Source organism: Anolis sagrei, chromosome 3, assembly GCF_037176765.1.
Source record: "Anolis sagrei isolate rAnoSag1 chromosome 3, rAnoSag1.mat, whole genome shotgun sequence".
Taxonomy (NCBI): Eukaryota; Metazoa; Chordata; class Lepidosauria; order Squamata; family Dactyloidae; genus Anolis; species Anolis sagrei.
Genome location: NC_090023.1, coordinates 234,333,811 through 234,346,912, shown reverse-complemented (window position 1 = coordinate 234,346,912; position 13,102 = coordinate 234,333,811). Strand labels below are relative to the sequence as shown.

At 40.2% G+C, this 13,102-nt stretch overlaps 1 protein-coding gene across 1 annotated transcript; it reads left to right on the top strand.

Annotated features, from left to right (window-relative positions):
- Positions 1–920: 920 nt before the first annotated feature.
- On the top strand, positions 921–10,720 carry CCDC195 (coiled-coil domain containing 195). Its single transcript, XM_060766997.2, has 3 exons — positions 921–1,360; positions 6,048–6,309; positions 10,185–10,720. Exons 1-3 carry the CDS (start codon positions 1,096–1,098, stop codon positions 10,315–10,317), a joined length of 660 nt encoding a protein of 219 aa, XP_060622980.2. The 5' UTR covers positions 921–1,095; the 3' UTR covers positions 10,318–10,720.
- The last annotated feature ends 2,382 nt before the right edge of the window (positions 10,721–13,102 follow it).

Genomic DNA, 13,102 nt, shown 5'->3' with positions numbered 1-13,102 from the left:
CTTCATTAAGCATCATATAGGGAGCATACCCCGCCCTCCCATTATGTTAGCTCCACTGGCTGCCAGTCCAGTTCCGAGCACAATTCAAAGTGCTGGTCTTGACCTATAAAGTGCTATACAGTTCCAGGACCAGCGTACTTGTCCAAATATATCTTCCTCTACATCCCAGCTCGAAGCTTAAGATCTTCTGGGGAGGCCCTGCTCTTGATCCGCCTCTGTCACAAATGCGCTTGGTGAGGATGAGGGACAGGAACTTCTCGGTGGTGGCCCCCTGCCTGTGGAACTCACTCCCCAGCAAAATTGGATCATCTACATCCCTCCTTTCCTTCAGAAAGAAGTTGAAAACATGGTTCTGGCACCATGCTGATAATGACAGTGACAATGATAACAACGCTATGGAAAATGGACTATGGAGAAGTTCTGATTGAGTCACAGCTCACAGAATTTGCTTTAGATAAGGCCAACCAGCCAGTAATATTTTAAAACAAATTTGAATTTGAATTGATTAAATGTTTTTCCCTGTATGTAATTATTGTATTTTATTATTTTGTATGGGGGGGGGTATTGAATTGTTGCTGGCTGTAAGCTGCCCTGATTCCCCCTACAGGGGTTGAGAAGTGCGGGGTACAAATAGTTGAAATAAATAAATAATCATTTTTGCCATTTTGATCTCACCGTGATGTAGCTTAGCCAAATATGTCCTGGTTTTCATCTGTGAAATGTTGGAGGGTACTGAATGCAAATTTTGAGGCAAATGTGGGATGAATGTTTGCATTTGTACTCATTGAACATGATCCTGCTTTACACAATCAACAGGGCCCGCATCTATGTGCAGAAGGAGCTGCTGCCAAAAGAAAGCTCAATTTGGAAAAATGAAACCCAGAATGAATAAATCATGGAGAGGCTCTTGAAGCCTTGACAGTTTATCCAAGCTCTGCTGGTGGTGAAAGACTGCACAATGTTGAGCCCAGGGAGGGAGTGCTATTGTTCAGATGTGTTTATGTGCCACATGAGCTCCTCACCTTGGATTCATGGTTTCTTTTTAAAAGCAAGCTCTGCTGGAACTGGCAGTCTGGCAAGGAGGGAGGGGGGGAAATGGAAGGGAACAAGCGGCTCATGCGAGTCATCCAGGAAATGCGCTCCGAGATCATCAAGCTAGAGAGGGAAAACAGAGCACTTCGTGGGGAACTGAAATTCGGTGGGCAAAAGGGATCCAAACAAGAGGAAGGAGGAGAAGATAAAGCCAAAAAGGAGGAAACTCAGAGCCTCCCAGATGCAGACGATGGAGCCAGTGGTTCTCCCGTGGCACTGCGCAGGAATGCCTCAGCTGACTCAGCTCTGATGCTACAGGAGCAAAAAGGTACCAAACAGCCAAGGTTTCTGTGAGGGCAATAATTCAGTGCTTGGAAAAGTTGCTTTTTTTATAATGGAACCCCCCCTCCCCCCTCCCCCCCAAAAAAAGCCTTCAACAAGCTTAGGGCCCTTCCCACAGACCTATATCCCAGGATATCAAGACATAAAATCCCACATTATTTGAGTATGTACTCAGATAACCCAGTTCAAAGCCGACAGTGTGGGATTTTCTGTCTTGATATCCTGCAATATAGGACTGTGTGGAAAGGCCCCTAAAAATTCTGGAAGTCACCATCTAAAAGAAAAGCAACTTTTCCTACTTCTGGACAAACTGTGACTGTAAGTAATGAGACAAACTAATCCCTCTTATTCTAGTACAAGGGGGCAACTTGTGGCCCTCTGGGTATCATAGGGCAGCAACTACCATCAGCCTTAGCCAACATATATTTAAAGGGCCACTCATTTTGATCACTGATTAATTAGACCAGGGGATAAAGCAGCCTTTCCCACTCTGGTGTACTCAAGATATTGATAGATGACATGTCATCCCAACAGTTGGCCATGTTATCAGCTGATTATGTGAATTGTAGTCAAACAATGATAGATGACCCTAGGTTGAGAAGGGCAGATGTGAAGTATTCCAACTCTCTTGTTAAACTCAAACATAAGATACCCCAGAACTATTCCAATTGAACAATGCAATTAATCCTCTGCCATTTCACTTTCTGTTAAAATATCCCAGAGTTTCTTTCTCCTCTTCCCACTTTCCCCCTTATCCTAGCTTATTTCAATTGCTGCAAATTATATTCAAAGTTCAAAAGTGAACTGTTGCAGTTTCTCCTAGTTTGTGTGCTCTTCTCATTAATAACATTGGCATCTGGATCACACTCTGTTGCCTGACCATTCATGTCCTGGTTTCATCTATGAAATGTTAGAAGGTATGACAAGTCTTCACAGCCCAAATTCCCAGTCTTTCACATGAGAACCATAGCAATCCAATGCACATAAACTCTTGTGATGATGCACATGCTAAAAAAGTAATAGAACTTCTATGGCATAATAAAAATCCATTAAAATGCTGTAAGTATTAGGCAACAATCCAAAGGTTATTTAAAAATTACAAAAAGCCACCCACAAATCAATATCTGGCTCACAATTAAATTAGTGTAGCTTTGAAAACACAATTATCTTGAGTACAATTTGAAGAAATAAGGTACCTTAGTTCCAGTGCTTGTTTGTTGATAATCTTATATTCCATCTATTTCCAAGATAGAAGACTCAAAGTAGTAAAGAAAGTCTCCATAATATTTAAAACAGATTTTAAAACATTGGTTAGTAAGTATTCTCTGTCAGCTACACTAAGTAATTAAGTTACGTCATCTGGCCCAACCTTCACAAACCTAATAGAAATGTCATTCATCTGTGCTCCATGTTTCCAACAGGTCTGGGGAGGTCAGTCCAGAATAGTTAACTTACTTAGGTATACTTACTTATATATATTTAACTAGGTAGCTAACGGAGAATATTGGTCATAAAAACAAAAAAAGGTTTGAGGGAAAATTGTTAAATTACATCCAAGGGCTATTCTTTTCTTTAAGAACACAAACTGCCCTAAAAGTTTTATCAGCACTTAGAACAATTACTTTTGGGAGGATTATGATTTCAAGAGTCCTCCAACAGTTATGGGAATATAGGACCCATCCACACAGCCCTATATTCCAGAATATCAAGGCAGAAAATCCCACATTAACTGCTTTCAACTGGAATATATGGCAACATGGACTCAGATAACCCAGTTCAAAGTAGATAATGTGGGATTTCCTGCCTTGATATTCTGGGATATAGGTCTGTGTGGAAGGGCCCTCAGGTTACCCTAAGTAACTTTTACAATTCAGAATCTATTACATAAGACAATGGGCTCTTTCTAGGACCTGATGAATCTGTGTTGTCAAAACAGCTTGCAGAGTGGCATAGATACTGAAGAGTGACAATAACTAAATATTATGAATGCACACCTAATACCATCGGGTCAGAAAATCTGAAGTCAGACTGCAGGTTGTGACAGGAACACTTTGGGAGCAATGGATGGGAAAATTATGTTCTTAGGGTACTCATTTCATAATCTTTTGAGGTTTTAATACTTAAACTCTGTACTGAAAATGGAGCCCATGAACAAAATGGCTACCAATTAACTGAACTAACATAGGGGTAACCAAATCAAAGTGGATATAACATGATCAAAATGGCACACCCTTGGCACCAGCCCAATAACTATGTTTTGCCCCGTTGCTATTTCCCAAAACATCTCAAGGGAAAACTCATCTTGACCGTGTAGTGTAACCTGAAGAATACCAGTGAATTAATGACAGTGGAAAAGTACACCTTTGCCAGATAAGTAAAATACATCCAGCAAGTGTTCTGAATCATTGGTATACCCTAACAGAAATGCCAAAGCACAAAAGACAATGCACAGCTGATCTTTTTGAGAGAATGTAAGATGGGTTGTATACTGAATCCCCAGTCAGATAACATACCTACTCGAAGTATTTCTGTCTGGCTTTTATCAGGATTAAGTTTCAGTGTGTAGCATGTTGGCTCCAGAAAGTCTAGATGCTACTAACCTCAACATTCAGCTCCCTTGAGGCTTCACCTAGTGGTTTCATGTATATGTTAATAGAAGGGAGGACAAAGTAATACATTACACAACATCCTATAAACTTCTAGTCAAGAAAAAAGCACTGGTCACCCACCACCACTTTCCGATTCTGTTTACTCCAAACCAAATGAAAGCTGTGCACTAGTCCCAATTCCTTCAAAAACTACATCATGATTGTTGATATCAAATGCTATAATCCACACCACACTAGAGCATGGATCCACTTTAAATCTTATTGCTGCCTCCTGCAGAATTCTGGGGTTTGCAAATTAGAGAGGGGCCTTTAAACTGCTCAGCCAGGCAAATCCTGGGAGTCAACTACAAATCCCAGAATTCTGCAGGAGACAGCAACCAGATTTAAAGTGGATCCATGCTCTAGTGTGATGAGGCACTTACCACCTTATCACCCAAGGGGCTTTTGGCCCATTGCTACTCTTCAGCCACGTGGCCTGCTGAGCACCATCACATGATGCTGGCTGGGTCCCACTCCATTCATGGCTGAAGTAGCGAGGAAGCATTGCAAGATGCTTCCTCACCAATGACGCTAAAGTAAGTGACATTGGAGCTATCCACATTTTTGGGTCTTTCCTCCATGAGATGGGGGAAAGTGCAACATGGCAATGCACATTGCCACCCTTTCCCCATTCTGATGGGTACAGTGTGCTGTGTCTTGTCCATATGCCCCCGTGTGATAAGGGAAGGAGGGAGGGTGCTCGGGCTGTCGCAAGGTGCCCCATGTACCTCCTGCTTGCCGGCAATCTCTGGCAAAACAGAACAAAATGGAGGGAACATCTGTTTCATGAGATCTTTTGTCATCTTCAACAAAACTGCCATCATGATGCACAAATTGTGAATGATGTAATTACTTAACACCTCCATCCTGATCCTAGTGTTGCACACCCCAATTTCATTCAAAAATGGCAACCTAAAATGTGATTATCAAGATTCACTATAGCAGGTATGCATGCATAACCAAGAGTCATGCATTCATAACTGCTTCCTACTCAAGATTACTATGTATTGTCTAGTTTATGGGATATGTAGAGAATATGAAAGTCCCCCATTCCCCACTTACTAGACAGCAGCTGCTACAACCAATAGGGATCTGTTCTCCTGTTCATTGGGAAGTGACAGACCAACATTCCTATCCATCCTCGCATGCAAACTATCTGTATGCGAGAGGGAATTTCAACAGAGATATTGCTTCTGGCTATCACATTGAAGAGTGTTCATGGAGGAGATAGAAATGTCAGTCAGCTGCTTCCTGACTGGCAGGGGAACAGACCCCCATTGATTGCTGCTTCTGCCTGCAAAGTGCAGATGGGAGGAATCAGATTGGGAGATACCTTGTAGCTATAAATCTAAGGTGATTACATATTCATACCTGCCTTAGTGAATCCACTAAGGAAGAAAAGGTAAAGAAGACATCTATGTCAAGAGTAGACCAAGGGCAAGATGGATGGATGGCATCCTTGGCATGACTTTGTAGGAGCTGAGGGTGGCTGTGGCCGATAGGGAGCTCTGGCGTGGGCACGTCCATGAGGTCACGAAGAGTTGGAAGTGACTGACCAAATAAACAACGTCAAGAGTTCTAGATGTTCGCCTAAATATATTAATTCACAAATTATTGCAAGAAGTATGCCAAGCAAAACGTCATGTACAGTTTCATTCCTCTAAAGCTGTGGTTCTCAGTCTTAGGTTCCTAAATGTTGTGAAACTACAGTAAAATTGCCTACGCTGTTGAAAGCCGATATTATATGGAAGTTCATTGATGTACCATTACTGCTATAAAGTTCTCTGCATCCAACAGGTTTTTTGCACTTCTCATCTCCAGTCAATCTTAATTATTCCACATAACTAATTTATGGCTGACTTATTTTCATAACTTTGGATTTGGGGCTACATTTAATTTCACACAAACTAATCTTCCTATACATCCCATTTTTAATGGGATGTTCCATCCTTGAGGGGCCAATATCTGATCCCATACTAAAGTTATATGGATGCACCCATACTATTAATTACATTCTTTGTACAGGTAATATTATGACTGTCAGACGTTATTCCATCTCTTCATCTGTGCCTTCACTTACTGGCAAAAAGCATTATAAATCCGAAAAGAGGAATCCATTCAAGGGAGCTCTTGAAGTAAAGGGTATAATCAAACCACCAGCCTTTCCTACAGATGTGCAAATAACCAACAAAGAAGAGAAAGGATATTCAAAAGTACCATCGGATTGCCTCTCCAGTATTGCACCAAATAAAAGGCGATCTTTCCAAGACCATGTTTACAAATGCAGGTAAGCCAAATGAATGCTGAAATAATAATAATTAAACTGTCAAGAAAACCTCTTTTAATATTATTTAAGAACATTAAAACCTTGTTAAGTGGAACAAGGATCGCTATTTACATTACTTAACTTTATGTGTACAGTTGGCCCTTCACAATGGCCAGCTTTACTTTTGAGATTGCTTAATATGTTTTTTCAGTGTCCTCCAGAATGACTCATAAAATCACCTTGGAAGTCCTAGAGCAATGGGTTAAACTCTTGTGCTGGCAGGACCGAAGACCAACAGTCAGAAGTTTGAATCCAGCTCCAGCTCCCCATGCGGAGACATGTGAGAAACCTCCCACAGGGATGGTAAAACATCAAAACATCCAGGCGTCCCCTGAGCAACTTCCTTGCAGACATCAAATTCTCTCACACCAGAAGTGACTTGCAGTTTCTCAAGTTGCTCCTGACACGAAAAAAAGGGGGCCCTTCCAGACAAGCCCAAAAATGCAGGATCTGTTTACTTCTATCTAAGACATTCAAACAATTCCTCAGGTAGAAGCAAATTAATTCAGAACAAAGCAGAGTTTACCTGCTTTTTCCCAAATTAATTAGATACCCCATTAGATCCAGGTCTTCCTGAAAGGCCTGGGCCTACTGAGATATTGGGTCTGTGGGGACTCAACCCCGGGTAGTCCTAGGACTACCCAGCGGTAAGTCCCAACAGCCATCTTGCTTCTTCCGGATTCCTAAAATCCAGGGGAGTGGGATAGTGCTTACCTTTTTCCCCAAGCTCCTGGAATAAGCCTGAAAAGTCTTTTAAAACTTACAGGGTCACCATTATGGTGGTGCTTCCATCCTCCTGGCACATAGAAATGATGCTCCTCGCCCTGTCTCCTGGCGAGTTTTAAAAAGGTTTCAGGCTTGTTTTGGGGGCTTCGTGGTGGCTGGATGCCATCCTGGTAGTTACTGGGATGGCATCTAGACACCCCACTCGGGAAAGCCTGGGATTTTTTTGGGGGGGGGGTGGATTTAAACCCACGCTGAAGCGGGTTTTTAAACCCGATTTGGCACAGGTTTAACTCTTGTCTGTAAGCACCCTCAGTTTGATACTAAAGAACACTTTTCTAAGAATCTCTAGGTCCTACAGTGCAATTCTGTAGTCAGCTTCCCACAGAGGTTGACTATACAGTCACGCGAAAAGATCTAGTGAGTAATCCTGGAGGACCTAGAGAGTACTAGAAAGTTGTTCTCTTAGGTATTTTTCATGGTGATTCCATTTTTGTTGGGACTTTGCACTGCAACCCTCAGGAGAGTAGAAGGCTTACTATACATACCTATGTATAAGAGATCCTAAGAAACCCTATTAATGAATTGTAAAGATGCGGAAAGTACACTGGTGCTCTATTTTTTTAAACAGACACAATTTTAGGCCCAAGAGTGGTCATGGCTTCACAGAATTGATGTGTTTATTTAAAGGACTTATGTCAGGGTGGGAGATAAGCACTCCAGTGTTCCATGGATGGCCAATGTAGTCCCATATCCCTGGCAGTTGCCTATTCCATGTTGATACAAATACGTCAGGACAATTTTGCAGAAACTCAGGAGTGTGAGGGAGAGATTTTGACCTTCCAGATGTTTTAGCCTTCAACTTTAATAAATGCTAACCAACATAACCAATCGTAAATGATTATGATACTTGTGCATTAAAACATCTGGAAAGCAAAATGTCCACCTAACCCTGGTGTAAATCATTGGAAGTGTGCAAAATTCTTTGTCATTATTATGGGAATAAAATGAGCTACAATCCTAACAATATACCCCACTGACAATATGACTTTCTATAAGGTAAATACATAGAATTTTCAACTTCAATCCTGCATCTGGATACATATGAAGCTATGAGACATAAGCTACAATAGAAAACCTACGTATTCTCTTCTCAACTGATATTGCTAGGTTGTTGTTAGATTATGTCTTGTAATTTGCACCTTATTCTCTCCATGTTGTACACCGCTGTGAGTCGCCCCTGGGCTGAGAACAGCGGTCTATAAGCACAGTAAATAAATAAATAAATAAATAAATAAATAGCTGCCCCCCCCCCCCGAACTTAAGCCATTTCTTAGTTGCTGGAGAGTGAAAGAACATGGCAGATAAGCATCCCTCTATTTTCCTATAGCTGAATGCACAGTGACATGCAACCACAGGGTTCTCCAGAGATCTCTGCAGATAATGTCATTGTTCTATGTCCAGTTGTACAAAAAACAATTGGATGATTGTTTGCTCTGTACTTGCAATTTTCCACTAACTAGGAAATCACCAGGTTCCGGAGGCTTCAACTGGAATAAGGTATGTTTTGGTGGGATACCATACCAGCAATTACATGACCAACAGTGGATTCTGAGCTCTGCATTGACCAAAAAAAGGAGGAATTATGATAGTGCATCTAGTTTATATCAGAGTAAATTTATAATTATGCCATTGTAATTCACCAACAGGATACTAGTCTCCTTTGCTGAATGGCATTTGAGAGAATCCTTCAATCAGCCCTGGTGATTCTGGGAAGTGTAATCCAAAAAATGAACTTTTTTCAAGATCTAGAATGGCAAGATGACTTTATGGCTAGAAATAACTATCATTATATATATTGCTTTGTCTTTGGTCTGTCTATTAAGAGCATTGAGAGACATTTCATCTTAGTTTATGCTAGTCTGGCCAAGGACAAAGGAATATATTCCTGATTATCATGCACCCATGTGTGTTAGTTATTTAAATTTACTACACATGTCACATTCATTAGCTGGCTATAGAAAGCATATGTGGATCCTCTTCAAGATTAAGAGCATTTGCTCGTACTCTATGTGGACCTGTTGGGATACTTCAGTTCATTATATATTGTACCAATTATATTGTGTGGTTCTGTTGAAATACTAATGCTACTGCAAACACTGGAAGCTACATTTAGAATAATTACAGTCTACTCAGAGTTAATGAAAAAGGAATCATTCATGTTTCCCTTGAACATTGTTGCCTAGATTACAGACATGTTTCCAAATTTTGTTTTTCTCCAAATTGTGGCTGACACTCAGGAATGCAGTTACAGATTAATGACCTAGAGTTAGGGATCTGTAAACGTTCTGTACTCAGGTAAGTCTATGCAGTCTTATATAAAACATGAATGCTATGTCAATCCAGTTGGTACCAACATTATCAACAAATGGATTTTGTTTAGCTTCCAATCAGGGTACAAAGAATGGCATTTCCAGAACTCTCCCATCAGTGAATGAGGCTATGACAATCAGAAGTAGGACCTCTACTGTATCTTCTTGCTTATTGTTACTATTTATTTATTTATTTTATCCCACGTTTCTCCCATGGGTGGAATTCAAAGCGATGTACGTTCTGGCTGGTAGGAGGGGTGAGAAATGTCATCCTCCTTGTGTCCTGAATGAAAACTCCTCGCCGAGTCCACCTGAGAGCTCTTAACATGGGCCAAGGAAGGTCAAGTCAGAAGACATTGCGTAGTTATGCAGATGTAACTAAATAGCCAATGTATAATATTAGTGTGTGCCACTCACTAGACTGTACTACAGCCTTTTACTAGACTCTACTAGAGCCTTTATTTATTTATTTACAGTATTTGTATACCGCTTTTCTCACCCCGAGGGGGACTCAAAGTGGTTTACACATAAGTAATGGCAAAAATTCAATGCCAGTATAAACAATTACAATTATACACTACAATTAGACATAAATTAAATTAAAAAATCACTAGACTGTACAGTTCTTATATGGGTAGATTTACATTGATAGGCCACATTGTGCTGATGTGTTTGCAAACAAGAAAGAAAAACATTTTATCAAAGGTTGTTCTGACAATATTTTGTATGTTTTCCCCTTAGGGGTAAAGTAAAGGCCGTCAGTTTTCTGTTACCAGTGGACATGTCACATTATTCGGAAAATCAAGGTTCTTTCACATGCCCACAAAATCAGAACACAAAACAGTTAAGCACCATTATTGAAAAAGACATGTGATCTGGTGAATTTTTAAAGGACCATCGTTGACTCCAGAGATAAACTAGCCTCAACCAATAGCCCTGCCTAGGATTACATTTCTGTAAAGTGACTTGGCAGAATGCCTTCGGAGACTCACTCAGGCAGCATTTCAGATCACTCATTCATTGCTTAGCAAGGAAATAAAACCTGTGTCAGCAAGATCATCAAAAGCCTATGCAAGTAGTATTGGAAACCAATAATAACATATACCTCTCCATTGTATATTTTTGTTAATTCCATAGTTTTTCTCAAAGATTGCATTAAACAGCTTTTAATATAACAGTCTTCACTGTGGTCTTTTTAGGTGTGCTTAATATAATATATCCTCTTCATATTTTAAACTGCCAGAAATATAGAAAGTATAAAGACTATAAGAGAGTGTTCATGAAAAGAATATGAAAAAATTATTTGAGCAAATCTGTTTAAAGGTTTACAGTGCACATTAAACGTAAAGGTAAAGGTTTCCCCCTGAAATGAAGTCTAGTCGTGTCTGATTCTGGAGGTTGGTGCTCATCTCCATTTCTAAGCCAAAGAGCTGGCGTTGCCCGTAGACACCTCCAAGGTTATGTGACCAGCATGACTACATGGAGCAACGTTACCTTCCTGCCAGAACGGTACCAATTGATCTACTCACATTTGCATGTTTTTGAACTACTAGGTTGGCAGAAGCTGGGGCTGACAACAGGAGCTCACGCTGCTCCCCGGATTTGAACCTGCGACGTTTTTGTCAACATGTTCAGCAGTTCAGACCTTTAACCCACTGCACCATCAGGGGCTCCACAATGCAAATTAAAATATAGTAAATTTCAAGTACCCAGTTTTCATTATGTACATTATTCAGTCTAAACCAGGTGTGGGGGAAACACAGCCTGCATTTTGTGTACAACCCCCGGGGTCATTTGGGACACCAAGGGCCCATTACGAGCCAATAAAAGTTGCACTAAAATGCCTCAAAGTGACATCTATAAAGTGCATTTCCACTGTATTTGAAAACCTCTTTGGTCAAAATTATTTTAGCACTTTTAATGCCTCAACATTTTTCAAAATACCCTTTAGGAACCCAGGAAGGACCAAATACAGGGAAATAAAGTCCCCACAAGGGCATGTGGTAGGCAACTATTTTGAGGATCTCCCCAGTCTTGCAGAGTTGCCCACTCCAGTCTAAAAACTGGTAACCTGTGCATTTTATATGCTATCTTTAAAATGTTAATTCATGGAAATAATTGTACCTGCGTAGATGAATATGTATATTTAATTGCTTGTTCAAATGGAGTAATTCACTGCAGGTAATAAATGAGCCTCTATGCAAAGATGCCTCAATTTTTAAAACATAACATTCCATGATTAAGATCACCTGACACAGTAGTGAATATTCATAAAACTGTAAGAGCTTCCCTCAATTAGAGCTTGAATTTATCTAGAGTGAGTTGAACTATGATCCTTACCATTGAATATGTTGTGTAAGTTCTGTTGGGAATTCCTGGCCCCAACATTTAATGGGTGATGGCTATAAGTCAATGAACATGCTGGCTGGAGGAACCCTGGAAATTTAGTTGGTAACATTTCCAGGTTCTAATCAAAGGGATACAATCTTCATCCTGAAGCTAAGCTGGCAATTTCAAGAAGCTCAGCCAGGAAGATGGTAAAGAAATGGATTTCTCTTGTTTCTCCATGATATCTGTTGATAAGAGACACACAACATCTATATACTGAAGTTCAATTTACAGCTAATAACCCCTGACAGTTGGATCCTTTATTATGAGCCTTCATCAGTTACTCTAGTGACCACACTTTGTATAGTTCATTGTCTCTCTAGGCAAGAAGTTCAGTCATTAATAATTAAAGATATCACATCAACCACTTTAGACAATGTATGAACTAAATCTAAATTAGCTAAATGAACCCTAGGGTGATGTATAATGGATACAAACATTTAAAACATTACATATACAGCAAAAATGCAGTTATGTGGAAGAAAGAAGACAGATTACTATTAAGGTAAGGTTAATCCCTCTCAATGTCCAGTCATTTTGAATCAAACTTGCAGTTATGCACCTGGATCTAACTTGACAAGAGTATGATGGAATTATTGAAAACCATTCAGCATTGACCACTTGGTGAGATATTTGGGAAGTCATGATATCCAATTTACCACAGCTAGACCGGGCTGTGGCACAGCTAGTTAGTAGCCAGCTGCATTAAATCATTACTGACCAAGAGGTCATGAGTTCGAAGCCAGCCCTGGTCAGAATAAGCTCCTGCCCATTAATAGTCTAGATTGCTGTTGACCTATGCAGCTCAAAAGACAGTTGCACCTGTCAAGTAGGAAATTTAGGTAACGCTTTATGCAGGAGACTAATTTAACTAATTTATGACACCATAAAACCTTCCAGCAGCGTGCGGAAGAATGAGGAAGTACTCCATCAAGGACTCGGTGTCATAAGTGGATAGTGAAGTGACAGCTCCCTCTGTGCCCGGAATCAAACATATCCTCATGAAGCTGGAAACCTGGAAAATTAAATTGCCTCTGTATGTCTATATATGTTGTATGTCTATGACATTTAATGTTTGCCATGTATATATGCATTGTAATCTGTTCTGAGTCCCCCGAGAGTGAGAAGGCCAGAATATAAATACTGCAAATAAATAAATAAACCTGAATGTACCTTTGACTTAAACCAGGTACAGTAACACCTGGTGGTCTTTCTAAAACAGCTCTTCATAAGTAACAACTGCTTGCTTTCATATAAAAATAATGCTAATA